The 18,214-nt window shown below is 39.3% G+C and overlaps 1 protein-coding gene across 1 annotated transcript in view; it reads left to right on the top strand.

Moving 5' to 3' along the window:
- Positions 1–1,200: 1,200 nt before the first annotated feature.
- The window catches only part of Alg13 (ALG13 UDP-N-acetylglucosaminyltransferase subunit), a 57,500-nt gene continuing 40,486 nt past the window's right edge, over positions 1,201–18,214 (top strand). Inside the window, 3 exon segments of the mRNA XM_032890454.1 lie at positions 1,201–1,330; positions 2,924–3,086; positions 5,328–5,466. Coding sequence (XP_032746345.1) covers positions 1,250–1,330; positions 2,924–3,086; positions 5,328–5,466 — 383 coding nt within the window. The 5' untranslated portion in view covers positions 1,201–1,249.

Here is an 18,214-nt window from a genome sequence, read left to right as displayed (position 1 = left end):
AATAATATAATTTAAGCATTTCAGACATCTTGAGGTCCTGTTAAAAGAAAATATCAAAGTTATGACACTTCAGCTTATCTAAGCATTAGCTCTTCATAACAGCATCAAAACGATGTATGGTAAAATGAGATCAGATTTATCTATAATACTTTGTCTATTGAGAGTATTAGTAATAAATCATTTTCCCCATCGTCTGATGACCCAAGCAGTGCTACAGCTTGCTATTGTTTATTACAGTCCATTAAAACACCAATCCCAAGAACCCACTGTTATGACACAGATCTGCAATCCCAGTTTATCAGCTCAAGGTCATCTTCAGCTATTTAGGGAATTCTAAGTCAGCCTGGGCTACTTGAGACACTGTCTTTAAAAAAAAAAAAATCCAAAATAAGGGCTGGAGAGATGGCTCAGCACTTAAGAGCACTGACTGCTCTTCCAGAGGTCCAGAGTTCAATTCCCAGCAACCACATGGTGGCTCACAACCATCAGTAATGGGAGCTGATGCCCTCTTCTGGTGTGTCTGAAAATAGTAACGGTGTACTCATATACATAAATAAATAAACTTAAAAAATCCAAAATAAACCCATCAAATAAAACTTCACTTCCTTTCACAGCAAAGATAAAACAAAACAGATCAGTGTCATCTATTGATTAGCTGATTGTTTATCCTTTTCTCTCTAAATCTTGATTGTCTATCATTTATCTATTGCTGACTTGGAGCTCCCAACCATCAGTCCTCTTGACTCTTGTGAACTATTATGCCAGGGTTAAAAGGACACTTCAAAGACGATAAGGTTTGCCTGTGAAAAGCTGTTCTTATTGCAAAAGGCTCATATGAACCAAGAGCAGTGGACGTTTATGTTGTCACAGGAAAGATTCACACTACTCAAATTATTTCAGTTAGATGTTCGGGGTGTCTCCTTTTTCTCAGTAGACAAAAATTACACTTGGCAAGTTTCCACGCTTTTTAATAGATAACACCTGTGCTACCTGCAAAGGTGTAAAGCATTGACAACCACGCGGGGCCTCGGACAGCCCGCAGGCTCTACGCCTGAAGCGCTTCCGACCTCCCGTAGGGAGGAGGTAGGAAGGAGGGAACGCCCTAGCCAGTGGAGTTTTCCGCCCTTCCCAGCCGCGTGCTACACTCCAGCGTGCCCCCATGGACTTCCGCCTCCTCCCCCTGCTGTTTCCCCTCCCGAGCCACCTACGTCACATCCGCTCCAGTAATTCCGAATCTGGAACCCGCGCGATGAAGAGAGCGTTTGTGACCGTCGGGACCACCAGTTTCGACGACCTCGTCGCTCGTGTGGTCGCCAACGATACGGTTCAGGTGAGTCGGGCTGGGCGGCGGGCGGTGGGCCGCTGTGGCTGTTTGTGTTGCCGCTTAAGCGCTGCTGGCCTTCCCCGGGAGCTGCTGGCTGAAAAGGAAACTCGGTTACTGTGGCTCCGGGACCGCGGAGCCCCGGAGCCCAAAGCTCCGCCAGCCCCCCACCCCACCGTTTCTTCTCCCTAGGTCTTCCGCCTTTCCCCGCGACTTCAGTGGCCCTCCCACAGCCTTCTTCCACAACTGTCATGCCTCCCTTCGCAAGTCTCTCCCTGCGACTCCCGTCTCCCCACAGTCTCTCTCCATCACCGCACCTCCTCAGTCTTCCTCAGCCCCCTGAGCCTCTCAGCTGGGTGGGCCTTCTCTCAGACTCTCCCCGGCCTCTCCTACTTCTACGTCTCGCTTCCGTGGCTCGGCCTCCTCAAGCTTTGTCAGACCCCTTGGGACCCCAGGCCGCGACCTCCCACCCTTTCTGGCCAGGCCAGTAAAGGGGTTTTGCTCGTGGCTCATCTGTCCGCGACCCCCCGCTTCAGCCCCTCCAACTGGGAAACAGGTTGCTCTGAGGCTCTGAGGTCCGCTGACCCCATCCTCTTAGGCCTTTACACCTCCCCACCGACGCCTTGGCCCGCGACCCCCATTTCTTTCAGGCCGCAACCGGCTCCCCCCACCCCCCGCAGTGCCTCAGTCCGCGAGGCCCTGCCCCCGTAGTGTTTGTGTGGGCGACCCCTAAACCCCCTTCCTTGCTGGTATTGGTTTTCCCTGCAGCACCGAGGTCCACGCCCCCCATCCCTTGGCCATAATGGTTGCCCTGTAGCGTTTCCGTCCACCGTAACTCCCACGCCCCCCTGGTCTGGTGTTGCCTAGTGGGGGCTTGGCTCTCGACCTCCTCCTTGCACGCTAGTAACAGGTTGCCCCGGGACACCTTGGCTCGAGACCCCTCCCTGAGGGCCGGTAACGGATGGCCCCGAGACACCTTGGCTCGAGACCCCCCTCCCCGCGCGCGGGTAACAGGTTGCTCCGTGACACCTGGGCTCGCGACCCCCTCCCCGCGCGCCGGTAACGGGGTACCCCGTGACACTTGGGCTCGAAATCCCCTTACCGCGATGCCTCGGCTCGAGCCTCCCCCCCACTTCATCCTTCCCTTGGCTGGTAGCACGTTATCCTGTAGCACCCAGGCTTGAGATCACTCCCAGCAGTTAACAGGTTGTCGGAAAGCGCTGATATTCGACTCCTTGAGCAGGTAAAGAGGGTCTTTGCCTCCGGGTGGCTCCGGTGGTGACCCCCTACTGCTTTGTAGCAGTCTCAGCTCTACTGGTGGAACCTAAACAAGCCCTTCCCTTGGTTCCCGCCCAGTCCTCAACTCCTCCTCATTCAAGGTACGTTTCTCCGTGTCCACCAGCTGGTGGTGGGTAGTGAGGTTCCTTGGCGGTGCCCGGACCGGGGGAAAAGGGTTAATTTTGAGAACTAACTGGTAGGCAACAGATGGCTTTCACATGGCTGGCTGCTGCTTTTGAGCTGCAACTTGGGGGTGTTGCTTGACTGGTGTTCTCGAAAGAATTACTTTAAAAGCGCCGTGTTCTCTTATTTTCCTGTTTTCAGATACTCAAGAGTCTGGGTTACAACCACCTTGTCCTACAAATTGGTAGAGGCACTGTGGTGCCTGAGCCATTCAATACTGAGCCATTCACTCTGGATGTTTACAGGTATAAGGAGTCTTTGAAAGAAGACCTTCAGCAAGCTGATCTTGTCATTAGCCACGCAGGTAAAGTATCTGAGAATCTTGGGGTTCTGTGTTTTATAAGAAGCAACAGATACTTTTTCATATTGAATTCTCGAGGGCTAGATATGTAATTCAGTTGTAAGGTACACGCCTAGCATGTGCAAAGCCCTAGTTCCAATCCTTTATACCACACTAAAGAAAGAAACCACCTGTAGTTATAGCACCTGAGGGGAAGGCCAGTCTGGACTACCTAAGATCCTCTCCCCAAAATCTGTAAGTTAATTACACAGAGTAAATTCACCACAGCCCCCATTGTAATAGAATTGTTTGACTTACTTGAATATATCCATTGAGAACTTTAGGAAGAGAGTAGGCTATAAAGTTATTTTAGCCCAATTTTATAGTAGGAAACTCTAAGCACAGAGGGAAAAGATACTGTATGCAATAATCATAACATTGTAAATCTGAAATAAGTATTTGGGCTTAGATTTGAAGGACATTAAGCCTTTTCAGTGGTAGGATTGGAGTTGTAGAAATTGCCACCTAAAGATTATCTTTATGGACTGGACAGATGGCTCAGTAGTTAAGAGTTCTGACTGCTCTTGTACAGGTCCTAACTTTAATTTCCAGCAACCACCTGGGGGTGGGGGCTCACAACCATCTGTAATGGGATAGGATGCCCTCTTCTGGTGTGTCTGAAGACAGCTACAGTGTACTTATACATAAAATAGATGAATCTTAGAGAAGTCATTGTCTTTTTTTAATACATCTGTTGAATATATGTAAATAAATGTAAATAAATACAGTAACATTTTCTTTATTCTTATGTAGCCTGTGGTAATAAAATGAAAATTTTATATTTAAAAATTATGCATTCAGAGACATAATCATAGATTTAGAAAATATCTTATGTTTTACATATACTTTTATGCTTATACTTTTAGAAATTTGTAGCTTTCAGAGAATCAACCTGATGGAGTTCCTGAGATTCCTAGTACTTTAGAAAAGTGATTTGGTGGGGATAAGTATAGTTTTGATTGTTATAGGTGTTTGTTGGGAAACCTGATGGATTTTTTTCCAAGGACTAATTTGAGGAGAGAAAACTCTTTAGAAATAGACATTATTCCTGGGTGGTGGTGATACACACCTCCCCACATACCTCTAATCCCAGCACTTGGGGGGCAGAGACAGGTTGGTCTTTGAGGCCAATGAGGGCTACAGAGAAAGACCCTATATCAGGCAAACCAACCAACCAACCAACGAAAGGAATAGACATCATGGTATGTTTATGTGTATGCCATTAGCCCTGATTTGAATTCTTTCTGTATGTTGTTTGTCTCCTAAACTTGTGAACCGAGTTTTTAGCCTCCACATCTTGTAGATGAAGAAAAGTGAGGCACATGGGGTGCTGTAGACAGATAACACCAAAAAGGATTTATCAACTCTGTTAACACTCATAAAATGCCATTTAAAATATCTGTGAGATTAAGTATACATTTTTATACCAGTGTGTCTGTGCATATATGGATGCATGTGTGTCTGTCTGCATATTCATGGAGATCTAGTCTTGGCTTTCTTGCGAATGACACTTCAGTGGTAAACACCCTCATCCCTGTGTGTGTGCTGTCTGTGTCTTTTGTAGTCTACCATGTGGTCTGGGACCATTTTGAAATTCCAAATGTATTTTTAAACCACCTTTACTTGTGTGTGGTATGTATGTGTGTATGATGCATGATGCATCTGTGTGAATGTGTTGAGGCTTCAGGTAGACAATAGGTATCTTACTAGGTTCTCCATTTTATTTTATTTTTTTAGGGGTTTCACTATATAGTCCTAGCTTGCCTAGAATTCATTATGTAGGCCAGTCTGGCTTTAAACTCAGAAGAGATGTGTCAGCCCTGCCTCCTGAGTGCTGGGATTTAAAGTGAGCTTCACTCTGGGCCCACTGTTTTTAAATAAGATTTATTTCTTAATTGTGTGTATTTGTATACCATGGAGCAGTTCTAGGCAGTTGTGAGTTTGACCCAGTCATATTTAGGTACTTTGCAAAGAGACTTTGCCTGTGTAACCCATGATACTCCTACCTCAGTCTCCCATATGCTGGGATTTGAAGAATGTGACATTAAACCTGACCTACACTTGTCATTTGGTTTATACGGTTTTGTGGACTAAATTATTCAAGTTAGAATTAAAACTATAATGATGACTAAATATAAGTTTAGAATAAAAACTATTATGATATAGTTTGTAACTTAAAAAAATGCATACCTTTTATTTTTCTAGGTGCAGGAAGCTGTTTGGAGAGTCTAGAAAAAGGCAAGCCACTTGTGGTAGTTGTAAATGAAAAGTTAATGAACAATCATCAATTTGAACTGGCAAAGCAGTTACACAAAGAAGGCCATCTCTTCTATTGTACTTGCAGGTATACTAGAGACTGATCTATTGTTCTCTTGCCTTAAATTCCTCCTTTCCCAGCTCTTATTACCCACCTGTCTAACCTTTTGAAATTTTTTTTTATGTTTTTCATACTCATCAGTTATGCTTTGATTTTTCTCATCCAAAACTTCTCATTTGTCTGCAGCTTTGTCTGTTTCTTTGCCATGTCTTTTCCTGTGTTCATGGCCAACTCTTTGTATGTGAATTTGAATGCATATATATGGGTGTGCAGGTTTCCAAGAATCTTCGTTTTGTAGTTCATTACTCAAGTTTTCAGTGTTTAAAGAAGGTGCATACTTATATTAGTTAAGGGAGAATTAAGTTATTTTGACAGTTTCATATGTATATAATGAATTTAGTTGTCAGTTAACGTTTGACTCTTAGTAACTTCACTGGAATCCCTAAATTAATTATATTCATTCATATATTTTCTTAATATAAAGTTGGTAATGTTTTAAGTGCTCAGGGTCCAGTAGCAAGCATTGCATTTATATTATGGTGGTATAAGTTCACATGGTGAACTTTGCTACAGATAAAAAGAGTGATGACATAGCTGGGATAAGAAGAATTAGGTATACCTTAGGAGCAGATATGGGCCTTATGTTTGCAGTGAATCCTAAATTAGAAGAAGCAGTTATATGAAGATGAGAGTTTATAAAAGCCTTAACTTAGCATGAACTTGGAGTTGGAATACTTAGGAACAGGGAAGGTTCATATGGTAGGAGCATTGTTACCAAGAATAGGAAGCTGGGAGGGCATAGCTCATGTAAGAGTTCTATTATTAATTTATGTTTAATGACACTCCTCTGAAGCTCTTTAAGCAAAGGGATATGGTAAAGGAATATTGCTTTATGAAGTGGATTAGAATTCGATAGGAATTCATCAGCATCGCAATAGAAGCTTGAAGAAAAAGCTGTTTTTCTGTTAGTTCTTCTTTGGGACATTGCCAAAGGGCCAGGTCAGTAATTCCAAGTTGCTTGATTTTAAAAACTTTTCTTATTTGGCATTTTAAAAAAGTAAATGTCCTTATAGGGAAATTAATTTTATGACTATATCTGTATGTTAATATAAAATGTAGAATATGATAAGTGTTTGGATTTTCTATTTCTTTTTCAGGCATTTGCTCTATAGTTGTGCATTCCTTAAATGTGGAGCACTTGTTTAATGCCATGATGTTCCTAGTGGGAGAAGACAAATTCAGACAATATCTATCCTAGTAATAAAATTAATGGCGTGCTCATCTCTATAATGATGGAGGAAAAGAAATAGTCTTGGTACATAGTGAGTCAGAGGAAAAGCTAGGAATGGTTCAGATAATTGGTATATCTACCCTTAGGTAGTTGTTATTAAAAATTGATAACACCACTTTAAAACAGGAAAACATCTTCCTAACAACCTAAGCAAATGAATATTTCAAGGACTTACTGAAAAATATTTTCATTCAAAATGTATCAGCTTTTTTTTTGGGGGGGGGCTGAGGGGAAGAGACTCTCCCAGGCTAACCTTGGAAGTATTGATTCTTATGTTTCAGCCTCAAAATTTTTGAGGTTAGTGGTTCCTACATATCTATCTGAGATTATAGATAGGTATGAGCCACTCTGCCCAGCTACTTAGCTCTGATTTTTTTGTTCTTACTATATTATAAAAGAAAACATTTATTCTTGTGATGACATCCTAACTTTTTCTGTAGGATGAAAAACCCTGTATGTCTCTGTTTTGAAAACAATCATTTATGTATATATGTGTGCTATGGTGTGCACATGAAGGGCAGAGGACAACTTTGAAGAGTTAATTCTATCTTTCCGTCCTGTGGGTTCTGGGAATTGATTTGATAATCTCTGGGCTCGGTGGAAATCACTTTTATCCTCTGAGCAATTTTTTTCATCCCTCCCTTTTTTAATAGTTTCAGAAACTTTATTCTAGAAAAGTTACTCCAATGAAAGTATCAAGCAGATTTATTATATTTTTTGGTGTAGTTCAATCATTTTCCTCAAACCTACATTGGATGGTGGTATGCCTGTTGTAATTTAGGCGACTTAGTTAATAAAGTTTCTAAAGTAATAGTTCTGTGCTGTTGTTTAGAACCTTATTTCTGTCTTCTTTTTTTAAAATGTGCATGGTAACCAAATACTGATTCATTACTTATAACAATTCAAGATATTTTTCAGTAGAAAGGTTTGCTTGTGGGGTGGAGAGATGGCTCAGTGGTTAAGAGTAATGGCTACTCTTCCAAAGGATCCTGGTTCAATTCTCAGCACCTACATGGCAGCTTATAACTGTTATTCCAGTTCTATGGAAATCTGACACCCTCACACAGACATACATACAGGTAGAACACCAAGGCACATAAAATAAATTTAAATTTTAAAAGTTTTCTTACAGTCTGCATGAATGATGTAGTATAGCCATCCTACCTTACTTTCTTGTCTGATGCTTAGTGTTTTGGTTTCATTTACTGTTTTTGTAAATATTACTTTATATTTGTGTGGTCCTGGAGAATATTACAAAACAGTATAAACACATTTTCCTTGAAATAACATTTCTGAAACAACTTCATTTGACTCAGATAAGAATGTGTATTCAGTTCTTTTGAACTCTTTGTTGGCAGCACAACTGTTCATTCATCAAATGGATAACAGGCAGCAGATAAGTTATAGAATTTTCTCTCCTGTTACCTGATATTTTTCTTCTTTTGTTTTAGCATGCTTCCTGGGCTGTTACAGTCAATGGATTTATCAACACTGAAATGTTATCCTCCTGGCCAGCCAGAAAAATTTTCTGCATTTTTGGATAAAGTTGTTGGATTACAAAAATAAACTCTCAATACTTTAAAATACCCCTAAATCCAGTTCATGGAATATGACTAAATCAAAATAAACTGACGACATGTATTTGTAGAACAGTATAAATCAATATATTTACTATACACAATATTATAAGGAATTTTGTGGAATGAGCATTACAGTTGCATCTAGATAATAATTTTGGTAAATGTTTGGGGTTTCCCTAACTTTTGAATATGTAGTGAATCCTAACTTTGAAAACGTAGCCTTCACAGTTTTGTCCTAAAATTTCAAGAAAGTATGAAAGCTGGGTAGTGGTGGCACATGCATTTAATTCTAGCCTTTGGGGCCAGAACCAGGTGTATTTCTGTGAGTTCAAGGCCATCCTGGTGTACATAGCAAGGTCCAAGATAGCCAGAGCTACTCAGAGAAACCCTGTTTCCAAAAACTAAAAACCATAAAACCAAAAAAAATTCCAAAATGTTAATAATCAAATATTAGATGTTATTTTGAATAAAAAATGCTAAAAATGTAACATTTTGGTGGAAAAAAATCAGCATTTGTAGGGTCATTCTCTTAAGAGACAGCATTTTTGTAGAAAAATGGGTTTACTTTGTAGAAGCTAATAGTTAATTTAGAAAAGATCAAAGTAATTGATGTAGTAACTACTTATATCCTGAATAAAATAGATTATGTTCACCCTTTGAACTTCTGGTCCTTCAAGTGCTAGGATTACAGGCATATGCTACCATGTTCCTCTAAAGTAGACAAGGGAAATTGTTCAGTGAGTAAAGTGCTTGCTGAGGACCTGAGTTGGCATCTTCAGGATAAATGTTAGGCATAGCAGTGTGTGTTTGAAATCCCTGTGCCTATGATGATATTGGTAGATGTAGGCAGAATCCCTGGAAGACACTGGACTATGGTAAAAAGAGGTCTGTTACCAAACAAGGTAAAAAGGAACGGTAGAGCTTGGGGTTTTCCTCTTACCTCCACCAGATCACTGTAGGACACATGCCTACATTTCACATGACTATATACAGATATGTATGTGATAAGGTAATCTTAACAATGCCTGAAATAGAGAATAAATCCAAAAATATAACAGTATGACTTGGCTGTTACTTTTTTTCATTTTTAATTTTTTGTATGCATGGACATTTGTATGCATGTGGAAATCAGAAGACAATGGGACCATTTCTCTCCTTCAGCCATGTTCCTGGGATCAAATGTGGGTCTCTAGGTTTGGTAAGAGGATGTTTGTGTTGATCCATTTCACTGGTCCCCCGCCCCTATTTTTTGGATAGAGGTAGTAGGGCTTGAACCTAGGACCTTGTACATACTAAGTATGCATTCTACCACTAAGCTATATCCTCTGTTCACTTGATTTTTTTTCTTTTTTCTTTTTTTTTTCGGAGCTGGGGACCGAACCCAGGGCCTTGCGTTTGCTAGGCAAGCGCTCTACCACTGAGCTAAATCCCCAACCCCTCTGTTCACTTAATATTCACAGTTGCCATCTAGGGCCCCCCATTCTAGGTCTCTGGGACTTTCTAGAAGTACCTCCCACCCCCAGCAGGTGCATATTTCCGTTCATTCTGGCCATCTGGGCCTCTCTACTGTCTTCCTTCCATATCTGCTCCTGACAACCTTTCCCCCTCCCCTCTCCAGCCCAGTGCCTTCCGTCTTGCTACCTCCTATGATTATTTTATTCTCCCTTCTAAGTAAGATTTAAGCATCCTCACTTGGGCCTTGTTTAGCTTCTTAGGGTCTGTGGGGTGTATCATGAGCATTGTGTATTTTTGCTTAATATCCTCTTATCAGAAGATACCATGCATGTCCTTTTGGGTCTGGGTTACCTCACTCAGTGATATTTTCTAGTTCTATCCATCTGCCTGCAAAGTTCATTATATCCTGGTTTCTGATAGCTGAATAGTATTCCATTGTGTAAATGAACCACATTTTCATTCTTCAGCTGAGGGACATCTGGATTGTTTCCAGTTTCTAGCTATTAGGAATAAGGCTGCTATGAACACAGTGGAGCACATGTCCTTGTGGTATTAGCTGGGTCTTCAGGTAGATGTATTTCCAATTTTCTGAGGAACCTGCAGATGGATTTCCTGAGTGGTTGTACCAGTCTGCAAGCCCACTAGCAATGGAGGAGTGTTCTCAGCATGTGCTATCACTTGAGTTTTTCATCTTGCCTATTCTGGTTGGCTTCAGAACTTTTAGGAAAATATATTTAAGATTTTTATTTTATTCATATGAGTTTACTGAAGCTGTCTTCAGACGCACCAGAAGAGGGCTATCAGATCCTGTTGTAGATGGTTGTGAGCCACCATGTGGTTGCTGGGAATTGAACTCTGGACCTGTGGAAGAGCAATTAGTGCTGTTTAACTGCTGAGCCATCTCTCCAGCCAACTTAAGGTAATATTTTTCGGTGCAATAATTCTTTGGTTGAAAGCTTAGATACAGTTTATCCATAAAAACAGTAAATTTAGAGCTTAGCTCGATGGTGCAGGACTGTAATCCTAGTATTTAGGAGAAATCACTTCTGCTATGTAGTAAGTTTCAGGTAGGTAGTTAAAAAAAAGAATCAGTCAATGCTTATGATAGTGACTGTAGGTGTACCTAGGTATAGACATTTTACTTGGGCCATATTCATATTGTTTTAGCAGGCTTATTTTTCCTGATTGTCAGTTGGACTAATGTTTAATTTTTACTGATGATAAAAGTAGGTTCCTGAGAAGTACTATGTACTCAGGAAGAAGCCACTTTGGCCTACAGCTATGTATGAGTGTGAGTAGCCCGCATCTCCATAGTTTAGACTTAATAGAAATTGTGCCTTTATTGTATATAGGCAACAATTTTTTTTGTTTGTACCTATTTGTATGCATACCTTTGTCTGAGGAGACCGGAGGACAAACTCAGGTTTTATCCTCAAATACCATCTATCTCTAGGATGGTTTCTCACTGACCAGGACTTCATTAACTTTGGCTAGAGTTGGTTGGCTACTGAGCCACAGTGATCCCCTTTTTCTACCTTCTCAGTTGTGGTTTACATCACATCCTACCTACCATCTGTAGCATTATATGCTTGGTAGGGCACCAGCTCAAGTCCTCATTGCAAAACAAACTAAAATACAGCCTTTTCATCAACTTTTCCACTAAGATTTTAGGAAAGGTTTTATTTCCAGACATAGTCTTAATGTTTAACAGGTCTTTTAAAACAACTTTTTTCTCATTTGAAAAATAAGTTGAAATGTAAAGTTTATGTTGGTCACTTAGCCTTATTTTATTAATTTATTTTATTTTTTGGTGACACAGGGTTTCTCTGTAACAGCCCTGACTGTCCTGGAACTCAACTCTGTAGATCAGGCAGGCCTTGAACTCACAGAGATCTGTCTACCTTGTCTTATAAGTGCTGCGATTAAAGGCATGCCCTGCAACCCCCTGACCCGCTTAACCTTTTTAATACTAATCTCAGAGAATCTATTCTTTAATACTGAACTGTCAGGACATGTTATGTAATTTAATTATCTACCAATTATGCCTTGTTGTGAGTGGTAATATTTCTGACTATTCCTTTGTAGTATTTTTATATTTACTGTGGGGTTTAAAGTCAAAGCATTTTACTTCAGTTTTTACTTGACAGAGTTTATCAACATTAATCTGAACTCTATACTTTCTTAGCTAAGAAAGGACTCCAAAGGTGACAATTTGTTTATGAAAACAACCTTTCGCTCTGAGTCCTGCATTTTTTTTCTTACTACTATAATTGTTGTAATCTTTTGGTTTTCTTTTATATAGTCACATTTTTTGGTTACTTTTTTTTTTTTTTTTTGGAGCTGGGGACCGAACCTAGGGCCTTGGGTTTCTTGGCAAGCGCTCTACCCCCGAGCTAAATCCCCAACCCTTTTAGTTACTTTTTAAGTTAAAATTTTTAGTTACTTTAACATAGGGGCTTTTTTTATTTTTTAAGGTTTTGTGGTTTTTCAGCAGTAGTAATTTTACACCTGGAGTTTCCTTGGTGAATTAGAACCTTATTTAGAGCTCAAACTTGTGATTTGAGTTTGGAGTTGTATAGAAATGCTTTGAGTAGGATCAGTGCTAGCAGACTGTCTTAATTGACAGTTTAAGACAGTTACATAGGTTGTTAGAGGTAGAGATGTTTGAGAGTACAAATGTGTAAACAAGCTAAAAAGTTTATATCTTACTGGTTATAAAAAAACAAACTTATTTGAAATATTTCTGAATAATGGTTAAAGTCACTGAATAAGGAGAATTCTGCTTAATAATTTTTAATGGTATTTAGGTTTTCAGGTTATAAGGAGACAAAAATATTGATTGTTGTAAACTGCTGATGGACAGATTCAGAGGTGACTTGACTAGTCCTAGAAAATTTATAGTGTTTGAGTATATGTGAGGTGATATTCTCAGATGTCCTTAGGAATTGGGGGTTTTAGATTTAATGCTTATAATTGGGAGAGAATGAGCTGAAATGGTTAGGAGATACTGCAAGTCTAACCAGTAAACTTGTAACAAGGTTCTGGGGCATGACAAAAGTAAGGGTTTGATTTTGATTGTAGACACTTAAGAGACAAAGGGAAATATAAAAACAGGTTAAGACTAAAGTCAGGAATGACTAAAAGTACTGTAGCACTCAGTTCCATGTTCATCATGTAGTGGTCTATCTCTAACTGTAAGTTATCTTTACTCTCTGGTAAATGAGGTACTGTGGGGAGATTACTTGAAATACTAGGAACAGTAATGCTGATAACCATAGAGATGGTGACCAGTTTTATTATGTATCAAATGACATTTTTCTGGGGAGAGTAGGGAAAGAAGAACAACAGTTGTGGTTAACAGTTGCTAAGTGCTGATGCATTCATTGCTGCTTATTCAGTGTACTATACATTTGAATTTATTTAAAATCTCCGCAGTAGTCATAGGAAATAGTTTAATTTTGTCCAATTTTATAGATGAAGGATGGGTCTTAAGAGTCCAAGCAATGGGCAATAGTCTGAGAATGGTAATTAGAACACAAAATTGTTGGTACATGGTCATCTTTTATTGGTGTAATAAGACAGTGCTGGAAATTAGATCACTATCCCCCAAATTGTACATTTATGTTAGTCAGAGATACTGTTTGGGTTTCTACACTGCTATTTTTAAGTATATGTTTATTCATAGACTCCACATGGAAAAATTCCCATAATTGATTTACCTGATTACAAATATATGCTATTTTCATCAGAAATTTTTGTATTTTGAAGGTAGTTTCTGGTACTATTTCCTTCACATGTTTTTCTAGGTTTTTTCGTCATTCCAAAGCCTTTACTACTATATATCTTCTGACAGCTCATCAAGCATTCCGCAGGAGCCCTTATTATTGCTAAGGAAGCATTGCGAATCTCTCAAAGATTGTATAGTGTTTATTAAAATTTTGGATTCACCTTGAAATAACCTTTTAAAGAAGACTTAGTAATAACTTGTAGAACACTTTGTTATAGAATGGTAGTTCTTAAAGTGAGCTCTGTGAACTAGTAAGCCTAGCATAACATGTCATCTTGGGAAGTCGTTTCAAATAACAAATAGATTTACTAAATCAGAACCTAGGTAAGAGGTACTCTTTTAACAAGCCCTGTACTTGAGAATTACTATTTTTAGAGGTTTACAGGATAGTAATTTGTTATGGAAAAAAGCTAGTCAGGATTTCAAGTGCAATATAGTTCAAGGACAGTATACATTTATACCTTTAAACATTTTATTTTATGTCTGAGTACACTATTACTGTCTTCTGACATACCAGAGAAAGGGCATCTGAGTCCATTATAGGTTGTTGCGAGCCACCATGTAGTTGACTGGGAATTGAACTCAGGACCTTCTTAAGAGCAGTCAGTGCTCTTAACCACTGAGCTATCTCTCCAGTCCCTACATTTATCCGTTAAAATTGCTTTCTATTACATGGAAATGTAGTCTAATATTTGACCCATAGGTCTTAAAAAATTGTTTTACTAAGTTAACTGTAACATACTTTATCATTTTTGAGCCTTGTATATCTCTTCTGCATATGTCTCATGCAATTTTTATAACAATTATGCAAACATCAAAAGTTTTAGTTCAAATATTTTGTGTTTTATACTATATTCAAGTTCTTTTGAAATCATCTGTAGGCCTAAATGGTGAAACTATTAGAATTAATATATTTATATTAATATGTTTATTCATTAATATGTTATAATGTATTTATAGATTTTAGAGCATAGAGTTCGGATTGAGAGATGGCTCAGTGGTTAAGAGCACTGACTGCTCTTTCAGAGGTCCTGAGTTCAATTTCCAGCAACCACATGGTGACTCATAACCATCTGTAATGAAATCTGATGCCCTCTTCTGGTGTGTCTGAAGACAGCTACAGTGTACTTATATATAATAAATATATTTTTAGAGCATAGTGTCATATTGACCAGCATGCAATGTGAGATGATTTAGCTCAAGCTAATTTATTCTTTTACCTATTACTTTTATGGTGAAATAATGGAAAATATATATTATCAACTGCTCATCCTGATGTTTACTGGATCTCAAACATGCCTCTTAACTCTAAAATTTTGTGTCATTTAATTGATTTCCTATTCTCCATTAACTACTCAGGGTGCAGACTCTGGTAACTATTGCTTCTATGCTATCAACTTTTTTAGATTCCAAATATGTCATACATCTGTGCCTACTCTATTTCACTTACACTAATGCTCAAGTTTTGAAATTTTTTGTTCGTTACTAGGAATGATAGGGTTTACTTTTGAAAGATTGCATAGTATTCCATTGTCTTAAACGATATTTTCTTAGTTCTTCATATATTGATGGTCATTTAGATTTTGTATCTTTCTGTGTGGGTGAGTGTGAGTGTGGAGCTGGAGATTGTACCCAGGACCTTTCTTTGCCTGTGAGGTAAGCTTGTATCTCTAGCCCTAGATTTTGTTTGGTAGGAGACATTGCTTACATGCTATGTGCATCTATATTGTCAAATTTCTCACATGTTCCCTTAATTTTGTTTGATAGGAGATATTTTATTACTTAATTGACATTTACATTTGCATTACATTTTATTTCTTAAAGGGCTTTATTTTCGTTTATGATTTAGTCTCAGTAGCTTCTTGGTATCTAGAAATTTAATTTTGCTATTAAAGCAAGGCCATGGGCTACCACTCATACTAGCTTTTTTCTTCAATACTTATTTTAAACTTTTTTTTTCCGAGCTGGGGACTGAACCTAGGGCCTTTGCGCTTTGCTAGGCAAGCGCCACCACTGAGCCAAATCTCCAACCCCTTTTTAAAACTTTTTTAAGACCAGGGTTTTATTTTATTTCTTTTCTTTATTTTTACTGGATTTTTAAATTTACATTTCAAATGTTATTGCCTTTCCCGGTTTCCCATTCTTAACCCCCCTATCCCATCACCCCTTCCCAAACACCCACCCCTTTCTGCCTCCCTGCCCTGACATTCCCCTACACTGGGCGGGGCCCAGACTTGGCAGGACCAGCAGCTTCTTCCATTGATGCCCAACAAGGTCATCTGCTACATATGCAGCTGGAGCCATGGGTCTGTCCATGTTTACTCTGGGTAGTTGTTTAGTCCCTGGGAGCTCTGGTTGGTTGGCATTGTTCTTATGGGGTTGCAAATCCCTTCAGCTCCTTCAGTCCTTTCTCTAACTCCTCCATTGGGGAACCTGTTATCAGTTCAATGGTTAGCTGCTAGCATTTGCCTCTGTATTTGTCATTCAGGAAACAGGTATATCAGGCTCCTGTCAGCATGCACTTCTTGGCATCAGCAATATTGTCTGGGTTTTGGTAGCTGTATGTATATGGGCTGGATCTCCAGGTCCGGCAGTGTCTGGAAGGCCTTTTCTTTAGTCTCTGCTGCAAACTTTGTTCCTGTATTTCCTCCCGAATATTTTGTTCCCCTTTAAGGACTGAAGATCCCACGAAACTTTAGTCCCCATTTGAGCTCATGTAGTCTACAGATTGATATCTTGGTGATACAGCTTTTGGGCTAATATCCACTTATCAGTGAGTGCATACCATGTGTGATTTTTTTTTTTTATGATTGGGTTACCTCACTCAGATTGATATGTAATAGTTCCATCCATTTGCCTATGAACTTCATGAATTCATTGTTTTTAATAGCTGACTAGAACTCCATTGTGTACACATTTTCTGTATCCATTCCTCTGTTGAAGGATATCTGGGTTCTTTCCAGCTTCTGGCTATTCTAAATAAGGCTGCTATGAACATAGTGGAGCATGTGTCTTTGTTATAGGTTGGAGTATCATTTGCGTATATGCCCAAGAGAGAGGTATAGCTGGGTCCTCTGGTAGTACTCTGTCCAGTTTTCTTTTTCTTTTTCTTTTTTTTGAGCTGGGGACTGAACCCAGGGCCTTGCGTTTGCTAGGCAAGTGCTCTACCACTGAGCTAAATCCCCAACCTCCTGTCCAGTTTTCTGAGGAACCACCAGACTGATTTCCAGAGTGGTTGTACCAACTTGCAATCCCACCAACACTGGAGTGTTCCTCTTTGGAACTCCTTGCCAGTATCTGCTGTCACCTGAGTTTTTATCTTAGCTATTCTGACTGGTGTGAGGTGGAATCTCGGGGTTGTTTTGATTTGCATTTCCCTGGTGACTAAGGATGTTGAACATTTCTGTAGGTACTTCTCAGCCATTTGTATTCTTCAGGTCAGAATTCTTTGTTTAGCTCTGTACCCCATCTTTTAATAGGCTTATTTGTCTTCCTGCAGTCTAACTTCATGAGATCTTTGTATATTTTGGATATAAGCCCTCTATTAATTGTAGGATAGGTAAAGATCTTTTTCCAATCTGTTGGTTGCTGTTTTGTCCTAAAAACTGTCCTTTGCCTTGCAGAAACTTTGCAGTTTTATGAGGTCCCATTTGTCGATTCTTGATCTTAGAACACACAAGCCTTTGGTGTTTTGTTCAGGAAAATTTCCCCAGTGCCTATATGTTTGAGACTTTTCCCCACTTTCTCTTTTATTAGTTTGAGTGTATCTGACTTTATGTGGAGGTCTTTGATCCACTTGGACTTGAGCTTTGTACAGGGCTATAAGAATGGGTCAATTTGCATTCTTCTACATGCAGACCTCCAGTTCAACCAGCATCATTTGTTGAAAACGCTGTCATTTTTGTATTGCATAGTTTTAGTTTCTTTGTCACAAATCAAGTGACCATAGGTGTGTTGGTTCCTTTCTGGGTCTTCAATTCTATTCCATTGATCTACCTGCCTGTCTCTGTACCAATATCATGCAGTTTTTATGACTGTTCCTCTGTAATACTGCTTGAGGTCAGGGATGGTGATTTCCCCAGAATTTCGTGCAATTCTTTATACCTGGCAACAACTTATCTATTTTTCATAGTTAAATTTTGTTTTTTTCCCTATTTGTGATTAAAATACTGCTTTTGAGGGGTAGTTGTTTTAGAGCCAGCGTCCCACTATGTACCTCTGCTTGTCCTGGTACCATGTCGATCATTGGCCTCTCAGAGATCTGCCTGAGTATATTTAAAGGTGTTTGGCACTGCTCCTGACTCAAAATTGTCAAATCAATGTGGTCATGTAGTATATAGTCTTTTGAATATGTCTTCTTTCACTTATCCTAAGGCTTCTTAATGTTTTTCCATGTTCTTGTATGTATCAGTGTTTCTTTTTTTGTATTGTTGGCTACAATTTACTGTTGGGGTGTATCAGTTCATGCTGAGATTATTTCTAGTTTTGAGGGATCATGACTGGATAAAGATACTGTCCACAATCATGAGTAGATTTTTGTGTGTATATTTTTCCCAAATTTTTCCTAGAAGTAGAATTATTAGATCAGATGGTAGTTTCTGTGCTTAATTTTTTAAGAAACTGTTAAAATAGGTGACAGTGATATTTCTTGTTCTCACTAGT

Source organism: Rattus rattus, chromosome X, assembly GCF_011064425.1.
Source record: "Rattus rattus isolate New Zealand chromosome X, Rrattus_CSIRO_v1, whole genome shotgun sequence".
Lineage (NCBI taxonomy): Eukaryota > Metazoa > Chordata > Mammalia > Rodentia > Muridae > Rattus > Rattus rattus.
The sequence above is the reverse complement of the archived record's forward strand: the minus strand, read 5'-3'. Positions and strand labels throughout refer to the sequence as shown.